The sequence below is a fragment of the Prionailurus bengalensis genome, chromosome B1 (assembly GCF_016509475.1).
Source record: "Prionailurus bengalensis isolate Pbe53 chromosome B1, Fcat_Pben_1.1_paternal_pri, whole genome shotgun sequence".
NCBI lineage: Eukaryota > Metazoa > Chordata > Mammalia > Carnivora > Felidae > Prionailurus > Prionailurus bengalensis.
In genome coordinates this window covers 202,103,958-202,127,707 of record NC_057344.1, presented here as the reverse complement: position 1 = coordinate 202,127,707, position 23,750 = coordinate 202,103,958, and the positions used below count along the sequence as shown (strand labels likewise).

The 23,750-nt window shown below is 48.3% G+C and overlaps 1 protein-coding gene across 6 annotated transcripts in view; it reads right to left on the bottom strand.

Annotated features, from left to right (window-relative positions):
• Window positions 1-23,750, bottom strand: part of KIAA0232 (KIAA0232 ortholog) — a 94,495-nt gene that overhangs the window by 29,516 nt on the left and 41,229 nt on the right. For 5 of the 6 annotated variants that reach the window (XM_043573025.1, XM_043573028.1, XM_043573026.1 and 2 more), the window contains exons 3-4: window positions 12,518-12,655; window positions 816-882 (exon numbers count right to left, since the gene is read on the bottom strand). In XM_043573025.1, coding sequence (XP_043428960.1) covers window positions 816-882; window positions 12,518-12,655 — 205 coding nt within the window. The remainder of the gene's footprint in view (window positions 1-815; window positions 883-12,517; window positions 12,656-23,750) is intronic. The other variant, XM_043573027.1, reaches the window with a different exon arrangement.

The following is a 23,750-nucleotide window of genomic DNA, read 5'->3' as shown; positions in this document are numbered from 1 at the left end:
ACTCCTCTCAACCGATACGAATCTGTTAAGAAAATCCATTACGATCAGCTCTCTTACAGCATCTCTGAGCAAGGGCTGTGTTTCAATAAAACTGAAGCAAAGGGCTATACTCTCAGCTTAGCTCATGGTACCTACTGCCTTAGGTTAAAAACAAACAAACTGTGCCCTTAGAAGGAAGGCTCAAGGGTCACTGGGCAGCAAAATGGCCATGAAGAGGGCAAGAAAAACAAAGACCCTTAACTTTAACACATAGCTTTCACTCCAAGGGCTTGCAGAAAAGTTGGCCCAAGAAGCCGTGAGGATTCACGAGTCGAAAAGACTTTAACGAGCTTCAAAGACTGCCCTTCCAAAAAACCTCCAAGAGTCAAGGCAGAAATTCCTGTCAAATCTGAAATAATCACTGTCAACACCCTCGGAGGCCTTGATGTCAACGGGCAGATATTCACGGGGGACAAGGATGGGAAGGAGGAAATATCGCTCCCGATCCCGATCCCTGGATTTTGATGTGAACGTGACACCAAACATCCCTTCATCGTGAGCGCGCCCGTGGATTAAGTGACCCCTCTGAGAGCAGGGACCTATCGACAAGGGACAGCTAAGGGTGACCCAGAAGCCACTAAGAGCTGAAGACACAGCATGATGCTGCCATGGAGACACACTGAACACAAAGACTTTCTTCTTCTTGTCTGTCTCTGGCCGATCCTAGGGTGTCCTCGACCATCTCCCTTGGTGCCCGCGGCCCTGGTGCGAACGGCCCGCTGTGTGCAGGGCGCAAACAGCCTACTGTGTGCAGGCCCTCCAGGGGCTACGCTCACCTTGCTTACTCTGCAGGTCTTTCAGTCTGGAGCAGAGCTCCTCCACCAGAGTCTCGATGCCAGAGCTCTGCGTGAGAACAAAACACACATTAGTTTACTGACGGGTGTATACAAACTCAGGTGTCTGCACACCCTTGCTTTCACATACAAGTCTGACAAACCTTCCACGTTCCAAATGAAATGCGTTACCAATACGTAAACAACACAAGAGTTGAAAAGCTACAGACAGGTTTGCTGATCCAATTTAGTACACATATTTTACTAGTAAAGTGTATTCAACGGCACCTGGTGATAAAATGTGAAAGTATGAATGTACCGCCCAGAATGGCTGGTCTTCCCCGGGGGTACGGCATGTCACCCACGGTGCAGCCTACGGACCTGAACGCTCATCGTATGGCCAACGGTCACCATCAAAAACAATATTTGATATCTGCGTGAGGAAATCTCGTACCGGACTCAGTACAAAGAGGGGGAAGAAAGTCACAAACATCGCGTGCAGCTCCTCTGGGAGCTCACGGTCTAGAGAAAACAAGGCAATTGTGTTCTTTTCTCCAGTGAACACTGACGGCTGCAACAAGAAAGCACTCGGAGCCACGGCCCTGAGCGAGTGAGAGAGCCTTGTCTTCTTTTAAAGGTCACGAGCAGGGCACAGAAGAGCCTGAAACTGGGAGGGGAACAAGAAGAGCCAAAGCTCCCGGAGGGACAGACGCTGGAAACACGCACAAACAAATAATCGTTGGCTACGAAGACTTTGAAACTTGGAAGTTTTTCTATTTCTCACAGGAAGAAAGAAAAGTCCTTCACAGAGTATGAAAAGGGAAGACGAATTTCCGAGGACCTTTACTCAGTGGTCGAAGGTCCTATTTAAACCGGAACGGAGTCTCTCTCCGGTGGGCGCCATCCGGACAGGTGCACGGGACTCCGCTCCACCCGCCGCCCTCATGGGGCCTTGAGGGGCTAAAATAGAACTGTTCCCCATTCACTGAACTCAAAATGACTCAGCACAAGTATTACAGACATCCTAAACAAGAAACCACACAGTTCCATCTGAACAGCAGGCAACAGCGCAGTGAAAATGGTTAATTGTAGACGCTGCCAGTTACACTCTATCCCTGACATATCACAGCTTTTAGTAGGGACGCAGGACAGAGGGCGACAGGCAATGGGCCACAGAAGGGCTGTCCCTCCCTTAAAAACACCCCTAAGACCCGTGGCAAATGTTAGTCACAAACGCTGCTCTGACCACATAATTCCATCAGGAAGACTCTGCTTACCATAACGTTCAAGGTGTGATGAATATGGCTGTTTTAGTCCATTTCCTCCAGACCACGAACCTAACACCGGTGTCAGCTGACCCGCTGCTCGCTGCACGCTGTTCTCTACAGCGAGCCTATGTCACTGTGTTTCTAAACCTAGTGCCAGTCTCCAGTGCCGAGGGCCGAGCCTCTCGGGATCACCATTCAACTTCGCTCAGGTCCCTGCGACGGCCGGCCATTTACTATTCTACACGGAATGATCCTCCTCACTAGTGACTACACAGTATTTCTTTTTTACGCTTTGTTTTGGAAATTACCTCCACACATCTGTGAAGTCTACTCGCTCTGGACAGTAAGGCAGCTTGAAGTATACGCATCTGCTCTCCTAGCCACGTGGCAACGAAACGGGGAGCTTACTCCCAAACACGGCTACGAGCACGCTCCACCCCCCAGGTTCTGTCCTCTTTCCCCGACTACTGCAGCATCCTACTTAGGTGAAAAATAATCATCAGATCGCTGGGCTAGGCCTGAAAACTGAGGAACAGAAAGGGCCACCGAAAGCAGCCTCGTCCCCGGTCGTCTCCCGGCAGGTACTGTTCAGTGTTCACCTGGAGCCGGTGGCGAGAAATTCTGCGTACTTTCCCAATTCTGATATAAGCCGTTAGATGTTTTACGAGTACACCACGTCCACGAGGGCACTCAAGGGTACTTGAGAGCCTGTGGTGTCCAAAGAAATAAAGTAAACGAGACCGGTTTTAGTGACGGCTGTAAGGGAGAACACGCTGTAGGTGCACAAGATGCTCCCGTTCCCGCCGAGCTCACACACTGCTGTTCCTAACTGCACTGCCTACAGGTACGGCCCAGGATCCCAGGAGCGCGTCTAAAAAGGCCCCCCGCACAGTAAGAGCAGCTAAAATTCAAGGACCGGAACTCCAAATCTGGAAGCTGGTGATGCACACGTGGGGACTGGCAAGTTTCTGAATGCACGACCATTCACTGCTTTATCACTGGCTCAGGACCCACGTGACCCACGGACAGGCAGGACCCTGTCCTCTAGGGGTTTACACTGTAGTAACGCCTACTTCTCAGAAGAAACGGGCTCCCACGTCCCACCGGCCTGGGTCTGAATTCGCACCCCGCCACAGGTGCACTGGGAAGCAGGGTCCACGTGCTGCTTTACCCGTGACCCTGAGACCACGCTTTCCCCCTCAAAAGGCTCGAGGCCCAACAAGGATGACGTACATGTGAGGCCCCATCGGAATGCCCGTCACATCAGTCATCTAAACGTCGATGCCACTTCTAGATTTTGTTGATGTTTTTCATTTTCCAGAATGTCCCTATTGGATTCCCAATTTCTAAAATGCCTTTAAATTCTGCTCTGGGGGCACCTGGGTAGCTCAGCAGGTTAACTGTCCGACTTCGGCTCAGATCGTGATCTCACGATTCATGAGTCTGAGCCCCACATCGGGCTCTGTGCTGACAGTTCGCAGCCTAGAGCCTGCTTCCGATTCTGCGTCTCCCTCTCTCTCTCCGTCCCTCCTCTGCTTGTGCTCTCTCAAAAATAAACGAACATTAATAAATAAATAAATTTTACTCTGATTGGAGTTTGAGGTTGGAGGAGTAAGAAAGATAATTAACCTGACCCAGAGAACCCCAAGTCCTCTGGATTCTGCCCGGGGAAGGGGGCCCCCACATGGCCATGCCCTCTCACAGAAGCTCGGGGTAAAGCTAAAGGCCCGGGCTTTCCATGGAGACCCAGCCTCGGTCAGACTCTGCAGCTACTGTCCCACTGCTTCCGGCAAATTCTCTCGTTGGTTCCCATCTTCAGGATGTCTCCGCCCTCTCCACGCCAGCCATCCTCCTCATCGCCAACATAAAGGAAACACAGTCAATCGCACGCACTCCCCCACCCCGTTCTCTCTCCTCTCCACGTCCAGAGGTTTCTGTCGCCATTCTAACCAACTCAAAGGTTCACCTTTTATGGACAGATGGTTTGAGCTGGGAATTTCCTAACTGCTGGACAGACACTCCCACCCCAGGCCTGCGGTCACTAACCAATGACACTCGGGGACCTCGGGCTGCCCGGTCCGCTCACGGTGATGTGAGAGTCAAAACAGGTCTGGGTTTGAACACCATCCCAGGGCTCGCCCCGTGACGCTCCCTAAATCGTTCACCCACCACAGACTCGCTTTCCACACCCGGAAAGTGGTGTGGCAAATTCCGCGGGGGATTTCCTCCGCTCCACTTTCCAACCCTTGTGCTGAGCTTCTTCGCTTGTACTATCACATTCAGAACGTGATGAGGTCATCCAGTCCCCTGAATGTCTCTTCCTCATCCTCAAGGCTGCGGCAGCTGGACGGCGATTCGGACAATTCGCGGGCTTTCATTCACTCCCGCGTCTCCATTAAGGTATCTCACACCCTCCCTCCCGGGAGCCCGGTGTCCCCTCCTGCCTCCATCCCCACCAGGATGGAAAAGTGTAGCACTCTGTGCCGCCGGGAACCGTGTCTGCAGGCATGCAGCCCCAGCACCGGCCCCAGCCACGGTGGGGCGCCAGCCAGGGCCCCCCACCCCTACCCTCTTGGAATGCTAACTCCTGGGCCCCCTGCACGTACAGACCTACGCTGGCCGTGCGGCCGTCACAGCCAGCCTCCCCGCCGGGAGGCCAGACAAACGAGGAGAGCAGCCTGGATCTTCCAGTCCCAGGGCCACTGGACTGCAGCAGCGTGAGACCCCACACAAGACCAGCCACGGAAGAACCTCCCAGCCGAGCCCTGGCTCACCCACACGACTGGGAGCGAGCCAGACGGCTAGTGTAAGTCACCCAGCTGTGGGGTATTTTGTCATGCGGAAGCAACCCAGGTACAGACGGCCCGACACTCCTCTGCTCAGACCCGCCCTGCATGGGCACGGAGCTCTTTTACAATTTTTCAGATCTCGGGTTTTAACTTCTAAAGCAGAGTTGGAAGATTCGTGGGAGGAAACCCAACTAGATACCGAGGCAGGATTACTGGTGACGATTCACTGTGAAGGGCCACTTTCATTTTAAAAACCTTTTTGAAACTTAGAACTAAGTTAACGTTAAGCCAGTAAACAAAAGAGCACCAGGGGAGACAAGGGAGAACGGCACCAGCGTTCACGAGCTCACGCCTTGGGCAGCCAGGGAAGTCAGAGGAACAGGTGAGGCGGTCGGGCATGGCGCAACAGGAAGTGGTGGGTGAGGCGTGGGCTGTGCGGAACCGACATCCCTGGCCTACGGCCGAAGATTTAAAAAATGTTAAAAACCCAAACAAATGAAAAGCTGTTTCTGCCACGGCACCCGCATGAAGGCTGTGATTCCTGCCCTCGACCACAGGAAGAGCTACAAAAATGTACCCGCTGGCTACCTCCAGCTCTCACGTACAGCTGCTCTCTAGAATATGATGTGAGAGAAGAGACACAGCCACCGGATAAATATTGTCACATACCCGGGAGGACAAGATCTCCATCTTCTTAGAACGATGGGCAAAAGACAGTTATTTGTCACAGAAAGTAGAGGATGTCAGCCTCTGTTGTAAGTAACGATCAAATAGATTAATCAAGCCTGAGAAAAAAGTTAACTGTGCTCTGTATCGTCTTTAGCGGGGCAATGGGACTCCAGGAGTGCGTGATCCGGGTGCGTCAGGCGCGCCGTCCCGTGTAAACGCCAGACAAGTCATTGGACTTCTCTGGGCCCCCATCTCACTGTCTACAAAGAAAGAACGCTTCAGCTGGAGCAAAGCTCTTCAACCCTCCTGTTCCATCGCCACACCTCGTTTGTTTAGGCAGACCCTATGTGTAGAAAAATGTTCTGTTGCTTACTTTACTTTGGAAACGGCAGTTTCTTTTCCCTTCAGACACCCACATTCCTCCGGTAGGTAGCAACTAGACTTCCTGAAGGAGGTTCAGGCACAGAGGCTTGTTGGGCTCTGGGTCAAATGTTCGGATACACTATTCCTCACACCTCACGGTTCGATTAACAAGAGTAGCCCAGTTCCTCAACACAGAATTTAACAGTTATTTTTAAGCTAGAAAGCACGATCTCTTCAAGAGGCCGAGAGTGGGCACATAAGGAAAGAATGCACGTAACAACAGGTTAGTGTATCTTTCTGGTTAGTCCCGTAGCTTTCACCAAATAAAAGCCCGTGATGGTAAAACAGTTAAAACACCCTGACTCTAATCCAGCAATCTGACGTCCACATATCAACTCCAGAAAAGCCATGTGTGCACAAGGATGTGCGTGCAGAGCGCTCCCCGGACGACCTCTAGAAAAGCCCTGTGTGTGCATGAGGGCACACGTATGCAGGGTGCTCCCCGGACAAGCCTTGCGTGTGCACAAGGACACGTGTACAGAGTGCTCCCTACTGTACTCTTTATTAACAGCCAAAAACGGGACAGAATCGAAAGGTCCGTTGCCAGAAGAATAAACAGCTATATGGTCTTACAACGGGCAACTGTTTAGCAGTGAAAAGGAGTTAATCGCATTATCGAACACAGATAAAACTTCAAAAATGTTGACTAAAAGAAGTTGCAAAATAGGTGCAGTGTGGCTCCGCTCACATAAAGTTAACATGTGAAAGTCTCCCACTGGTGCGCTCCCGAAGCAGTGTTTGGTGAAAGTATACAGATATGCACGGGAAGGACAAGTCCACGTTCAGGACAGCGGGAGCACCTCAGAGAGACGGACAAACGCGCCATCGGGAAAGGGCGCAGCGTGGGGAGGGGGGCTTTGCTTGTAAGAACTTACTTCTGAAGCCAGGCACACGGCTATTCAATGCCCCGTATTCTCTGTACCTTCCCCCGTCTGCCTCTGCACCCTCGCGCACTCGGTCCTTTTTACGTCCCACGCCACAGCACCTCACGTGCCTCTGTTTTGCCCTTTCACTCCCCTCAGCCACAGATTTTATAGCAGCTGCTCCCCCCGTCTTGCCTTTCTCCCACCCTCACTTCTTGACATTTAAAAGTCAGGAATTTCCTGCAGAAACCACAATTTCCCACCTTTCCTAAAGCGAGCTCAGAAGTTCTGGCCCCATCAGGACCACATCTGCCACGGCGGCAACCAGCTAGTGCGGGGCTGGGCCGGTGCCCCACAGGCCTCACCGCACCTTACTGTCTTCCTTATGCAGCTTCCCACCTGGCCCCAGAGACAGGGGCGCGCCAGGTCTGGGCGAGATACACGCACAAGCCAACAGTCTATTGTCCAGCCTCCTCCAGAACCACCCAGCCGCCTTCCAGAGTCTCCACTTGGCCCCCTCCCTGGGAGCTCACATTCAAAGCTCTAGTCGCACCCTCACCCACCCACCCACCCACCCACCCACGGATTAGTGTTTCTTCCCTGATTTCCTTTCCTCAGACACGAAAATTCCATTCTGGCAGCTGCTCAGACCAGAAACCTTGGCTATCCCTCGCTGGGTTCCTCCCTGTTCTCCACTCCAAATGGGGCCGTCAGCTCTACCTTCAAAATATATCTAGAATCCAACTGGCGCTGACAGTCCTCTCCCTTCCAGACCACCGCTTTCTCGGAGTCTTCCCCTGCCCCCCCACCACCCCCAGCCCAGCGGCCCGTGGGGCCCTATCAGTGTCAAAGTCAGGTTACACTAGCCCCTGCTCCAGACCCTCCAGCCCTCTGCCACCTCCCCGAGGAAGAGCCAAAACCCTCCCAACGGCCTCCAGGTGCCCCTGAATGCCCCTCCCTGCACCTAGAGTGAGGAGATAAGGCCAAGGCTTCTTCGGCAGGGCTGGCTGTGACCACACAACCACCGTGAGCCTTCTCAGCTTTAGCCACGGGCTTCTCAGGGGTCTGGCCTATAGGGGGAGCACAGCCTCACCTCTTGCACAGCTCAGAATCTCATACGTTGTAAGTGCTCCATAAACGTTAGTTACCATCGTTCTGATCCTTGTTTTATTATCCAGAATGAGTTAAGTTCAGAAGTCAGTGTGCAAATACATCGTCAAAATTAACAGTAAACTGCCAGGAAACACGTAACATGGTTTTCGTATCTTGTATATCCAACCCGGCACAGCCTACGAACAACACATATGCGAATACTACGATGGAGTATCACTCTTACTGGCGGGTTTCGGTCAGTGTGAGAACATGAGCAACTGAAGAAGGGCCCTGCTGTAGCCGGGGCATCAATCCTCTGCGAGGCTCTTCGATGGGGTGGGTGGGGCAGGACGACACCCAAAACGTAAAGCTATACTGCCTCTGAGCCTCACTTACGGCCCCCTGACGGCCGGGTGCAGCTCCTCATCTTCCAAGGACGCCCCCAAATGGACGGCGAACTACCACCTTTAGTGCAGTTTTCAGAAGCTCCGTTAAAACAAGCAGAAATAGAACTACTTATTATGAAAACAAAACTAAAACAATATGAAAAGCCTTAACCCTGGGGACAGAGAAGGCAGAGCCAACTAAACTTGAGGATTGTAAATAACGATAGCTGACAAACCTCAATGCTCTTTTATGTTTCTTAAAACGGGGCAAGGGATCTGGATGTATTCAACCTCAGGCACGTGCCGCGTCCACTGACAACAGAGACAGAGAGCTCAGGAAAGCATCACTTAATAAAAGCACATTTGGGGGATGTGTGAGCTGCACCAGCCCCATTACGGGCCCTGTTACAATGCAGCCACAGCAGGTACAAAGCATGCTACAGAAAATGAATGGCCAAGGGCTGGGGGAAGGTGGGGGGGGGGGTTTCAGTCGGTTGAGCGTCCGACTCTAGGTTTCAGCTCAGATCATGTCACAGTTTGTGGGTTCAAGCCCCGCATCAGGCTCCGTGCCGACAGCACAGAGCCTGCTTGGGATCCTCTCTTTCTCCCCTTCTGTCTGCCCCTCCCTGCTCACACACACACTCTCTCAAAAATAAACATTCAAAAAAAAAAAAAAAAAGAAAATGGCTGGCCAGAGAACTGTGTGTTATTTGCACGTGCAAGCAAAGGGAACTGGCAGAGGCAGTTTCAGCAGAACCTACCAAACAGCAAGGCCCGTGAGGGTCACGATCTCCTGGAGGAATAAACACTCGCCAACCGCCCAAATTCTTTGCCAAATTTTAACAATGTGTACAGTTAAGTTTGACATAACTGTGTTTCGTGCTGTTTCGGCGATGCCTCTGTGACAAAACATTGAGGTGAGCAGGTCAAAGCTGTGATGTGGGGCACGACTTGTCGCAGGGACAAAGCGGAAGGAGACACAGAGTCACATGATGAGCATGGAGAGGCACAGTCCGGGAAGTCAGCCTCTCCACGGCAACCATGACGCGCTGGAGTCTGACGCTAAGGCTGCTTTTACAGCAACGACTAACGCCGTCCCTGTAATCGTGACACAGGCACACGTGGAAGTCACGAGACAAGAACTCATCTCCCAGGTAACGCTTAACCTCACCTCTACCGGCCTACCCGACAGAACGATAGCAGCACTCAGGTTACCCTCACGGTTACATCACTAGCATTTCCGTCAGACTGTAAACTGTCTAGCGGCTTTTGATTCTGATCAGCTGGCAGTGGCTGGGTGGGAAAGCGCGGAACCACGTACATCACCATCCTCAGTCCTAGGAAATGAACATCACACCCATAGGCCAACATTCACTGTGGCCCAAATAGAGAGCAAAACGTTAGCGTTCTCATTTCCTAGGTAGGACCTCTTTGTCCTTTATTTTCACTGCAGCCAGCAGGCAGAGTCTAGAAAGAAAAGCCTGGGGACGTATAGCCTATAGTTTATGAACATGCACAGTGATTCCCTTCTGTTGTTACAGGCCACAAAGAAAGAGGATTTTTCCCCCCAGGTTCTTTCCACTGACTCCCCAAAAGGCAGGCGGGGCTTGAGAACTTCCTTCTTCCGCTTCCTTGGTTCCCTAAGCTCGCACCCAGCTCCTGGCACATGCCTGGCGGGTTCGTTTCCTCAGCTGATTTTCAGTTGATAGGATTAAAAACAATCACTAGGAAAACGCAATGCAACAATTATTTTACAAAATAAGAAGAAACTGGACAAGTATACTTCACTGGGTTTGTAAACAAAACTCCCAGCTTTGGCTTCCCAGCAAAGAAAAGCATTTCTGCAAAACAACAATGTCAAGAAACGCCCTCCTCTGTCTGCGCCGCACCGAGTCTGTCCACCGCGCACCAAGGGGCCGCCAGCACTTGCCACGCCCGGCCAGCATCAACCGGCCGAGAGCTCAGCAGGCCGGGGAGCAGGGGCCCACACTCCTCATTCTTCGACCGTTCGCTCGGGGCGCCCTTGTTTTCCACTCAGCTTCCCTCCGCCATGAGTCAAGGCAAGAGTCATTTCACAGCAACTCTGGTCCAAAGCAGAAATAAGATCCCTTCCCAGACTGAAACCCTCACCTCGCATTCTCCTCCCAACCATGACTCAGCAGCTTCTTTGGAATTTGCTCAAAGAATTTACCTGAACTAACCTCTCCTTTAAAAAGGCACCTGCATTTTAAACTCCAAATCACTTTCCCTTCTGGGTCGGGTAGAAAATGGCTTTTGAGGAAGCATCCGACCACCCCCTTTTCTCTGTGTGAGCACTGCCCCTGCTCAAGGACGGGACCCCCCAGGCAACTCTGCCCCCTCCTTGCCACGCATCCAAACCGGTGGACTCCCGGCCACTTGGGTTTCTCCCTAGGTGACAGGTGCTGGGTCCCAGCTTCCACCAGCCTTCAGACGAGAGGGAATGACCCAGAAGCAGAGAGAGAAGCGAAGGAGAGATTGTGGCTCATTAGAGAAAATGACTCTGGCTGTCCATCATTTTGCTGGCCGTTCAGGCCGCTTCTCCGGCCCTGCGTCTCCAGCACTCGGCGTCGCGAGTCCCCTGTGTGCTGCAGGTGTATTCCCACTCCTTCGACCAGGCTCATTACGTCCCACTTGCCAAAACGAAGCGGTACCTGATCAAGACCACCCATGAGCGGTCACTTCCAAAGTCCTATCCCACAGTCTACGAGGCAGCAGTTTCGAGAGATCAGACGTTAACAAATCAAAGGGGTGGGGAGGGGAGAGGAGAACAGAGGGAGAGGACAAGGGCAGGACGACAAGGAACACTCCTGAAACACCTGAGCATTCAACTCCGTTCAAGAGAAATTCGGTACCGCCAGTGATCGTACTCGCTCAGTTAGGTACCAGGACATGAACACACGGGCAGCTCACAGCCTCAGTCCCCGAGGAGCACCGTGAGCGTGGTGACGAAGGGGAGCCAGAACGAACACCCGCAGTGGAGGACGTGAGGCAGCACGAGGCAGCGGGAGCCCACGCCAGGGGCCTGGGCTCTCGCAGACGATTCTGAGCAGGAGGAGAACACACTGCCGGGAAGCACTGAACAAACCTCAAGAGGCATGCGTGGTGGGCGGCAGCCAGAAAGAATACACCTCTGTAGATTATCAGATGTAGCAACCCTGGTTACCCCAACATCAGCCTTTAGAGGACTCAGCTCAGGAGGCAGTTTCGGTAACTTGTATGAATCCTCCCAATTCGACTCTGCTTTACAAAGGTACTTTTCGAACCGCACCGTCGCAAACAGTGGTGGAAGCAACATAATTTTCTAAGTGGCTATGATCTCAGAGAGTACGTCTTGTCCTGAGTAATAAGAATTGCATAGTATTAATCTAAATGGGTGATTTTACTCTAAATCTATTTTGTTCTGTCAGCATGAAGGACAGGAGAAATATTTTACGTGAAGTATTAGAAGATGGATAAAAATAATCTTATAGGGGGCACCTGGCTGGCTCAGTTCGTAGAGCAACGTGACAGGCATGGAGCTAAAAAAAAAAAATTTTACGATATTTTCTAAAAAACAAACAAAAAATTATGAATCATAAACAAAGACAGTGTCCTTAAAATACCAGCACTGCTACCCCACTTATGGGAATGCAGCTAAAAGTAATACAGGACACAGAAAAGCCACACGTGGAAACACTCTGGAGAGCGTAACAAAAACTCAAGGGCAAACTAAGTAGGGGCCCCTGGATGGCTCAGTCAGAAGAACATGGGACCCTTGATCTTGGGAGTTGGGAGTCTGAACATAGAGATAACTCCCCCCCCCCCCCAAAAAAAAAAACACTAAGTAAATAGCCAGTAATAAAGAGTATATTATATTGCTGTTGGAATATTGCTTGAGGAAATATAACTTAGCCACTAAAAAGAATGAAGATAATGTAAGAAGATAGAACATGTTAAATCGGAAAAAAAGGACATAAAATTTTGTGTATACTCTAATAGCACTTATGAAAGAATGTACTTTATAAAACTCAACTTATGAAGAAAAATGCCAAAAAGGAAAAAAGGACCGTGTTCACATCACAGTGGTAAGACAATGAATAGTTTATTTTTCTAAGTTGTTTTGGTCAAGACGTTGCATTTGTGTACCTTTAGCCCCACCCCCCGCCCCGCCTCTTTCTTCTTCTCGTAAGTATTAGAAAGAAAATGCAAACCTACTTCATCAGAAGCAGAACGGAGACACTGGACAGCAGCCTGTTTTTTCATTTCTTCTAGAGTTAGATCTGAGCACTTTTTCTTACTCTTTCCCCATTTCTTATAAGCTCCTTTTTCCCAGCCCAGGAAGATGTCATTCTCCTAAAATGAGATTAGACAGAGTTCAATGAACAAGATGAAATAACAAGTTTCATACTCTATTATTTCCCACACGCTCACACATACATTCCCTACCAGGTATGTTCATCACAGAATGGCACCCGCTAATAAGAGACCACAGAACACTGTCAATCAGAGCACTTGACGAGAATCCATTCATTTGGCATTATTGAGATTATCATTACATTATTTATGATCTTGATGAACCTGACCCACTGACAAAGTAAATGCTAATGAACTCAGACATTTTTAAGTAAATGCAAGCATTGTATATCTAAATTTCAGTATAAATTCCAAATCATTCACAATTAAATGTCTTCTCTTCTGTGCTTCCCACTCTTTTGATAGTGTTCATATAACTACCAGATTTTAACAGTTAACAGTTAAACGGTTCAGTCCCTATTTCTTCACCTTATCGTCTAAAAAGCAACACACATAAAATATTTTATGCTGGCATTTTATGTTTCCCCTTGGTTACATATGCCCGTTAAAAAAATTCGAAGAAAAACCGAAGAGCAGGAAGGAGGCAAAATTATCCGTGAGCCTACCATTCAGTGAAAACTAGAATAATCTGGACTGCTTCATTTGGTCTTTTCTGTATGCTTTAAAAAGCAGAGATTTGAACTCACACTATTTGTAGAATATTGTAATTGTACTTAACTTACTGATCTGTAAACCTTACCCCCATGTTACCACAAATTCTTTGGCTATATAATATTCCAAGATGTAAGTTTATAGCTCTTTCCCTCAACTGGGACTTTAAGTAGTATCTTTAATTGCTTTGCTACTTTGTTTTGCCTTTTAAAAAGGTTTCCAGGGGCGCCTGGGTGGCGCAGTCGGTTAAGCGTCCGACTTCAGCCAGGTCACGATCTCGCGGTCCGGGAGTTCGAGCCCCGCGTCGGGCTCTGGGCTGATGGCTCAGAGCCTGGAGCCTGTTTCCGATTCTGTGTCTCCCTCTCTCTCTGCCCCTCCCCCGTTCATGCTCTGTCTCTCTCTGTCCCAAAAATAAATAAACGTTGAAAAAAAAAAAATTAAAAAAAATAAAATAAAAAGGTTTCCATTTAACAAATTATGATTAAAACCAGTGGACAATAAGGGAAAAAGATCAGAATGACAGACAAAGGCAACATTTTAAAAATTACTTAGAGGACATGGCCTTCAGTGGGTCGTCAGGAAACAGATATGAATATATGAATAAGATGAAAAAAGAAGGAAAAGCATAATAATAATGAACTCAAAAGATTTTAAAAGATGTAGGGCGCCTGGGTGGCTCAGTCGGTTAAGCGCCAACTTCAGCTCAGGTCATGATCTCATGGTTGATGAATTTGAGCCCAGCATTGGGTTCTGTGCTGACAGCTCAGAGCCTGGAGCCTGCTTCGGATTCTGTGTCTTTCTCTCTCTCTGTCTCTGTCTCTCTCTCTCTCTCTCTCTCTTTGTGTGTGCCTCCCCTGCTCACTCTCTCTCAAAAATAAATAAAAACATTTTAAAACATTAAAAAATAAATAAATAAAAGATCAAATCACACGCCATCAAACCCAATTTTTACTTTGATCCAATGCACAGAAATCACTTTTATTTCTTATCTGTGCCACCAGATAAGAGCGGGAGAACAATCCCTCCATCTACACCCATCATAATTAGCACACTTCTACTTAATTTCTTGGGCATGTCTGCAGATCTCATGAACCTGCAAACCAGATTTTTCTGGCCGAGTGGTGTCAATTCCAATTTTCCAAAGGAAAATGTGTTTGATGGCCAAGTAAGTATATCAGTATATTTCCATTATCTAATGTGTTTGGCTGGACTACACCTGAAACCGGACATTCCTTATCAGTGATATCTTCCAGAGACAGGGCTTGTCCTCTGACAGGGAGAGTGGACAGAACCATAACAATGCAGACTCGAAGCTTCCAAAGGCAGAGAGAAATGTCATTTTCTCTACTGTTCATAGTATTTAGAGCAAAGAGGGCAGAAACGTTATTTAATTATGGAAAAAGGGACTCCTTGTTGTTTGAGCTGCTGGGATTGGCTCTTTCTCCTTCTTGAGCAATACGAACATCTCTCTACCCGGCAAAGGTAACACCTTCAAAGATCCCAATCAAATTTATTAGGCAGACAGAAGGCACTTTCAAACTTCACATGGACAGGTGCTCTTTCTGAAGGGCAGTCTGACAACACGTGTCCAACTTTTCAAACATGGGCATGCACTTTCAGTCTAATAATTCTACTTCTGAGAATTTATCCTAACCAAATAACCGCCCTCGTGTGCACGGATTTAGCTCCTGCAATGCTGATCGGACAGCGGTCAATCAAGGCAAACCAGCAGAAACAACTGAAATGTCAAATAAGGAGGACTTGGTTAAGTAAGTTACGATTCATCCAGGTGATGAGATATTATAGCCATTACGGAAATTACGAAGCATATTTATTGACACACAAAGCCATTCACAGTGTACGTAAGACAAACAGTTTATACAAAAGGACGATCTCATTTTTTATTAACGCATTTGCACATACGCACACACTGATGTGCATTAAAATGTCTCAGAAATGAACTAAGAGGTCACTAAGGAGCTTATCTCTTGGTGAGTAGGAGGAGGACACTAATTTTATTTTCTGATTTTTCTTGTAATTAGGCCATACTCCCTTAATAGTCAAAGGTATACTGGGCGGGGGGGGGGGGAGGCGCCGCGCCTGGGTGGCTCAGTTGGTTAAGCCTCTGACTTGGGCTCAGGTCGTGATCTCACAGTTTGTGGGTTTGAGCCACACGTCAGGCCCTGTGCTGACAGCTCAGAGCCTGGAGCCTGCTTTGGATTCTGTGTCTCCCTCTCTCTGCCCCTCCCCCTGCCTCTCTCTCTCTCAAAAACAAATGAACATTAAAAAGAATTTTTTTGGGGGTGCCTGGGTGGCTCAGTCGGTTGAGTGTCCAACTTCATCTGGGGTCATGATCTCAGGGTTCGTGAGTTCAAGCCCCCCGTCGGGCTCTGTGCTGACAGCTGGGAGCCTGGAGCCTGCTTCGGATTCTGTGTCTCCCTCCCCTGCTCATGCTGTATCTCCTTCTCTCTCAAAAATAAATAAACATTTAAAAAATTTTTTTTTATTTTTTTCTTAAAGCTGTATATTTTTTTTCATAGAAAACGTATTAGGTCAAGAATATGGAGAAATGAGAAAAGCTCCTGCAGCTCTTCACTTACAATGGGAATCTGGCATTAGCTTCATGTTTCCTGTTTGGCATCCCGAGGTTTATACACGAATGTGGATTCACCCATTCATCCAGTAACGACTGAAGTGTCTTCTTTAGGCACTAGGGATTAGTCTGCTTGCCAGACGTGCACAGTCTGGTGCGAAATACAGACACAGAAGCAAATGACTGGGGTACGGCTGTTGCTATTAGAAATGGTACAAGAAGCACTTGGGAAGCTCACTTGGCTGCTAAGCAGAGGCTTCCCACGGAAGGAAAGGTGGCTGAAGTGGAGCCTTGCGAGAGCGAAGAGAAGTTTGGACTAGAGAAGGGGAGACACCAGGCAGAAGAAACAAGGTGCTAGAGCAAGGGACCAAGGAACAGCAAACGTTTTCTGTAGAGAGCCAGACAATATTTTCAACTTGGCAGGCCAAGAGGATCACCAAGGATATAATTATAGGTACTTTTACAAAAAGCAGAGAAAGTCTCACAATGTTTTTATTGATGGAATTCAAACTATAATTCAGTACGATTTTCTGTTCTCAGCCCTACTGATGAGAAGGACAAAACTCTTGGGGAGGAGAGGAGATAAAACATTTGCTTCTCTGGGGCACATAGTTAATGTTCCCTACCATCAAAATCAAATACAAATGTTCATCTGTTAATGCTAATTTTTTACAATAACAGTTGTATTCACATACCACAAAATTTACTCTTCTAAAGTGTGCAATTCAGTGATTTTCAATATAATTCAGTGGTGATTAGGCAACCCTCACCACTATCTTTTTTGGGTTTTTGGTTTTTTTAAGCAGGATCCACACCCAACATGGAGCCCAACGCGGGGCCTGAACTCATGACCCTGAGATCAAGACCTGATCTGAAATCAAGAGTCAGGCGCTTAACCGACAGAGCCACCCCAAGCACCCTTCCCCTATCTCATTTTAAAACCTACTCATCTGGGAATGCAAGCTGGTGCAGCCACTCTGGAAAACAGTATGGAGGTTCCTCAAAAAAAAACTAAAAATAGTGCTCGCTTCGGCAGCACATATACTAAAAAAAACCTAAAAATAGAACTACCCGACGACCCACCAATTGCACCACTAGGCATTTATCCAAGGGATACAGGTGTGCTGTTTCAAAGGGACACATGCACCCCAATGTTTACAGCAGCACTATCGACAGTAGCCTAACTACGGAAAGAGCCCAAATGTCCGTCAATGGATGAATGGATAAAGAAGATGTGGTATGTATGTATGTATACACACACACACACACACACACACACAACAGAGTGTTACTCGGCAATCAAAAAGAATGAAATCTTGCCATTTGCAACTACGTGCATGGAACTGGAGGTATTATGCTAAGTGAAATTAGAGAAAGACAAAAATCATATGACTTCACTCATTAAGGACTTTAAGAGACAAAACAGATGAACATAAGGAAAGGGAAACAAAAATAACATAAAAACAGGGAGGGGGACAAAGCGTAAGAGACTCATAAATATGGAGAACTGAGGATTGCCGGAGGGGGTGTGGGAGAGGGGATGGGCTAAATGGGTAAGGGACACTAAGGAATCTACTCCTGAAATCATTGTTGCACTATATGCTAACTAATTTGGATGTAAATTAAAAAAATAAAACACTAAATAAAAAAAAACCAAAAAAACCCTACTCATCGCCTCCAATGAAACCCTGTACTATTAGCAGGCTAACTACTGACCCACTGTCTCTGCAGATTGGCCTACTCTGGACATTTCATACAAATGGGGAGGATACGATGTATCTCCTTCTGTGTCTGGCTGCTTTCAGTACAATGTTCTGAAGGCTCATCCACGCTGTGACACGTGTCAGCACCCCACCCCTTTTAGGGCTGAATATTATTCCACTGCAATCACACACCATATTCTGTCTATTAATTTGTTGATGGGCATTCGGATTGCTTTACCTTTTGGCTATTACGAACATTCATATACAAGTTTTTGTATGGGCGTATGTTTTCTCTTCTTCTGATTACACACCTAGGAGTGGAGTTGCTGGGTCACAGGCATCTCTGTGTTCCACCTTCTGAAGAACTGACAATTTTCAAAGCAGGTTTATATCCCCTGCTTTTCAGGGTCCCACTTCCTCCACATCCCCACCAACGCTCCTCACCGTCTGGGTTTTATTTTAGTTACCCCAACGGGTGTGAAGTGGTGTCTCATCACGGTTTGCATTTCCCTAATGACGAGGGAGCATCCTTTCATGTGCTTACTGGCCGCTTGTGCATATTCTCTGGACAAATGTCTATTCAAATACTGGCCCATTTTATAAGTATCTCTTCTGAACACACATCCCATGAGATACAGGATTTGCAAACATTTTCTCCAATTCCAGGTTTGTTTTTTGTTTCACTTTCTTGATGATGTCCCTCGAGGCACAAAAGTTTTTCACTGTGAGACAGTCTAATCTATTGAGGTCTTCTTTGGCTGCTTGTTTTGGTGTCAGATCTTAGAAATCACTGCCTACTCCAAGTCATGAAGCCTTACTCCTACGTTTTCTTCCAAGAGCTTTACAGTTTTAGCTCCTTTCACTTAGGTCTAGAAACCGGCTGGAGTTCATATTTGCGTGAAGCAGGAGTCCGACCTCCTCCTCCCACACATGGCTGCTCTGTTGTCTCGGCACCTCTCGCTGAAAAGACTATCCTTCCCGCACAGCACGGTGCTGTTCAAACACACGGAACACAGCGAATGCTGTTTCGTTTCATACAGCTGCATGCGCGCTGCCTTGTAGGAAGTTCCGGGGTCAGAAGCGCGAGTCCTCCAACTCTGTTCTCCTCTTCCAAGATTTTTTGGGCTATTCTGAGCCCACAAGTCTATATGGACTTTAGGATCAACTTGCCAATTTCTGCAGCACAGGCAGCTGGGACTGGGTGCACATCAGCGCGCGGGGCTCCACGGTCTTACGAACGTGGGCTCTGCTGGTCGTGAACACGGGAGGTCTCGCCACTTACGAGGGCCTCCTTTCATTTCTCTCAATGACGTTTTCAGCTGACAAGACTTACTCCTAAGCACTTTGCCCTTTCTGATGCTACCGTAGATGGAATTTTCTTCCCTCCTTAGGATTCCTTAGGATTTCCTATACACAAGATCGTTTCATGCATGAAACATACGGGTTTCATTCTTCCTTTCCAATCTGGATGTCTTTTCTTTTCTTACCTAACTGCCCCGTTAATGCTGATCTAGAGGAAGACTTAACTAACGTAGTTCATCTTTGAAAAGGTCTTTTCACACAGATACTGCCAAACGCTGGCATTAACCCACAGGCGTGAGTTTAACACGTTAATTGCCCAGAAAGCATTCATAAAACTGTTAGGTTCTCCTCTTGTGTGCCTTTCAGCACATCATTACAGTGCAGATGAGTCTCGTCCACGTGAAAGGCAGGTAGAAGCCTCGCGACTGAACAGTCACACAGACTGTAAGATACAGACGTTTCCTTTGCCCGGTGTCAAGCGGGAAACCGCGGCTGGATCTGCAGCGTGACCTTGGACAACACTCCGATGCAAAGCCGGCCGGAATGGGGAGTCTGCGGGCTTTTACTTCCGACAGAATGAAAACGTACAAAGCAGCTTGCCGTTATTTGTGACCCGAACAGTGGTGTTATTAGTTTGCTGTTAGAATGGCCTCACTGCATTATAAATTTTGCAGATAAACGCTGTTTCGCCTTATAATTTTAGGTTGACTTCATTAAGAAACATCAAGTCTGTAGCAAAAGGTACACAGCAGCATAGTGGGTACACTTTTCTTTTTTTCTTATCTTTTAACGTTTATTTTTAAGAGAGACAGAGTGTTGAGTGGGGGAGGGGCAGAGAGAGGGGGAGACACAGAATCCGAAGCAGGCTCCAGGCTCCCAGCTGTCAGCACGGAGCCCGACGCGGGGCTCGAACCCACGAACCGTGAGATCATGACCTGAGCCCATGTCGGACACTCAAACGACTGAGCCACCCAGGCGCCCCATAGGTACAGTTTTCTGCATTCTGTTTTTTCCACTTATATTTGAGAGCTCCCTTACTCCATTTTTTCCCTGGCTTCCTGTACTGTGTGAATGTATTGTTCAAACAACAGCACTGAATAATCAGCTTTTAAAAGAACACAGTATAAAAAAACAGGTCAAGACATTTCTATCTTGTTTACGGTTATGTTTTTAGTCTCCTATGCTACACTCATTGCAAGTCCACTTAGAGGCAAACGTACAGTATTGGACATGTGCCAAATATTTGCTCAATAAACTCGGTAAAATCAAGCACGATTTTTCAAAGCCATGGTCTTAAAGACAGCACACCATCACCGAGTACCAGAAGAAGAGACGGCTGAAGAACTTTCTCAGCATGAAAACCTACTACCAAGTACTTTTCCAGACACTACTGTGAGGTGACATAAGGCCAGAGTTTTGATTGACTTCCTCTTGCTGCCTTCTGTCAAAAAGGAAACTGGGAGCGGGAGGAAGGAAAGGAACACACGCCACCCTGAAGTACAGCTGGGATAATGACGTCTGCCGGGAGCTGCGAGCATCCACCCCTGCCACCCACACCTTCCGGCTAGCAGCGCCCTGAAAAACCCAAAGCACCGAGTGCTTGAATGAGACTGGTGCCACCCCCACCTTCAGGCCCCAATTGGCTTCATACAAATCAGCGTCGTTTCATCCCTTCGGTCACAAAGACTGGCTCAGACACAGGCATGCGACCAATCAGAAATGGGCACCTGAAAGTGAGCAGAAAACAAAGGGGGGGGGGGGGGATGCATCCTCCGGATGCCAGAAGCACGCTCCCTGCGACTGGCCCCCCACCTCCCTGGAAGCTGGCTGCAAAACCCAGCTGACAGAGGGGGGCAGAAGACAGGCAGGGTGGGAGTCCCGGGGACACTGTCAAAGCTCTGAATCGAACAGGCTGGGGCCACCCCTATTAGTTACAGGAGACGTTTTTCCCCCCGGAAGCCAGTTTAGGTTAAAATTTGGGTTGCCTGCCAAGGAAAGATACAGCTAGAATGTGAGGAAGGGCCTTAGTAACAAATCCACTTCTCACTGCTCAAAAGAGCGGCGACTTGCCTCTAAAAACCAGCATCATTTCAGGTTAACGACATCTGTTTTTATAACTGGGTCCTCCACCAACAGTGACCACTCCTCGCTGGCCTCCCTGCCCTCAGGTGCCCAAGCAGCTTACCCAGCAGCTCACAGGCCACCCTGCGATGCTGGCTGTCGAGAGCCAAGGGTCTTTCTGTCTTGGGGACTGAAGCGCAGCCCCCAACGCGGCACATCGGGTTCGTCAGGGTCCCCCTGCTCACCCTGCCCGTCTCATCGCCCGCTCGCACCCCTGCCCTGCTCTCCTCTGGCCTCATGACATGAGGCCCTTCCTGTTTCTGTGACCTCGCATGCACTCTCCCTTCCTTCTCCCTCCACCTGCCCAAATGGTCCTTCCTCCGCCATTCCCCCTGCCCCCACCCCCGCACGCGGTGTCCCAAGCTCTGCACAGCCAGAGTGTCTCACAGATCCCGCACCTGCCCGGACCATCCCGTCAGCTCTGTATGCCTGGTGCCTGCCACAGCGTCTGGCATGTCACGGGCACCCACAAAAAGCAGAAATGCACGTTGTTAAAATGCAATTACTTATATTCAAAACCATTTCTCTATTCCATGAAAAGATTTTACCCCCCAAAAATACATTTTATTATGATATCTTAGGAAGTCTGTAGTCCCACTCTGACTTTATTTTCGTATTCCCTATGTGTAAGGTGTATTTAATCGATGTGTATGGAGTAAATGTATGCTGCAATACAGCCTATGCGGTGAGACACCCGAGGAAGCCGGGGCGGGTCAGCTGCAGCAGTACCGTTAAGGAGGACAGCAGTCTCACAGGGAACACTGGGATGCGAGCTCTCCCCCAGGCAGAGAAATGCTAACCTACTGCCGGCAGGCTGCGAGAGCACGTCACTAGTGGCCCCAAGAATAAAGAAGTCATCAGCCCTCCTCAGTAGTCAGTACTGGGATTATTCTTTCTTAACCTCTGGAAAATAGAGATAATGCAATAATACAGCGACACTTCTAGAATGACGGGCTCTGAGCTAGAAAATACACCTCAGTTAGGAGATTTAAAAGGAGCTGCAACAAAGCTACAGTAACCAAAGCAGCGTGGTGCTGGCATAAAGACAAAGACGAGACCAAAGGAACAGAACAGAGAAACCAGAAATAGACGCTCGCAAAAACGAGCAAGTGATTTTCAACAAGGGTCCCGTGACTATTCGACGGGGAAAGGACGATCTTTTCAACAAATGGTGCTGGGAAAACTGGGCTTCCACTTACAAAAGAATGGCAGTGGACCCCTACCTCACACCACACACAAAAGTTAGCTAGAAATGGATCAAAGGCCTAAACTAAGAGTTAAAGCTGTAAAACTCTTAGAAGAAACGTAAGGAAAGCTTCACAACATTAGTTTTGGCAGTGATCTCTCGGACAGGACACCAAAGGCATAGGTAACAAAAGAAAAAATAAATAGGACTTCATAAAAATTTTTAAATCAAAAGACACTGTCAACAGAGTGAAAAGGCAACCCACGGGATGGGAGAAAAGATTTGCAAACTGTGTACCCGATAGGGGGTTAACACTAAGACATATGGAGAACTCCTAACATTCAACAGCAAGAAACAACCCGATTCAAACACGGGCAAAGGACTTGGACAGACCGTTCTCCACAGCAGATACCCAGATGGCCAATAAGCACATGAAAAGATGTGCAACATCACTAAACATTAGGGAAAACGGGAATCAAAACCCCAATGAGATACCACCTCACACCCATCAGGATGGCTACTATAAAAATAAGTGACAAAAATAAATAACAAAAGTGTTAGTGATTTTGCGGAGAAATTGGACCTGTGCAGTGTTGGAGGAACGTAAAATGGTACAGCTGCTGGGAGTTCCTCAAAACATTTAAAACAGAATTAACAGAACCACCGTATTACCTAGCAATTCCACTTCTTGGTTATACACCTCCCCCCCAAAATTGAGAGCAGTGTCTCAAAGAGATACTGTTTCATGTTCACAGCAGTGGTATTCACAATAGCTAAAACATGGAAGAAACTCAAGTGTCCGCTGAGGGATGGAAAAGCAAAATGTGGCATTTTCATACAATGGAATATTACTCAGCCTTAAAAAAGGAGGAAATTCTGGGGCACCTGGGTGGCTCAGTCATTTGAGTGTCTGACTTCGGCTCAGGTCATGATCTCATGGTTCATGGGTTCCAGCCCCGCGTCAGGCTCTGGGCTGACAGCTCAGAGCCTGGAGCCTGCTTCAGATTCTGTGTCTCCCTCTCTCTGCCCCTCCCCTGTTCACGCTCCCTTTCTCAAAAATAAATGAGCATTAAAAAAATTTTTTTAAAAGGAGGAAATTCTGACACATCCTATACCAGGAATGAGGGCTTTCAGTACCTAAACAGACAAAACCGTGGTTTACCCAGATGATGGAATACCATTCAACATTAAAAAGAAATGAGCCATCGGACTACAAAAGGACCTAGGGGAGCTCAAATGCTCATCACTAAGTGAAAGAAGCCAATCTGAAAAGTCCACACTTTGTGCGATTCCAACCAGATGACGTTCTGGAAAAGGCAAAACTATGGAGGCCACGAGGAGACCCATGGATGTCGGGGCCTGGGGGAGAGGGGGATGAGCAGGTGGAGCACAGAGGACGTCTGGGGTAGTGAAAGCCCCTGTAGGACACTGTGGTGACAGATACAGGTCAGTCCCCATGCACCTGTCCAAACCCAGGCAGTGTCCAACACAGACAGCGAATCCTAACACAAGCTATGGAATTTGGGTGATTACACAATGCAGGCTCAGTACCGAACGTACCTCTCGGGTGGGAGAGGG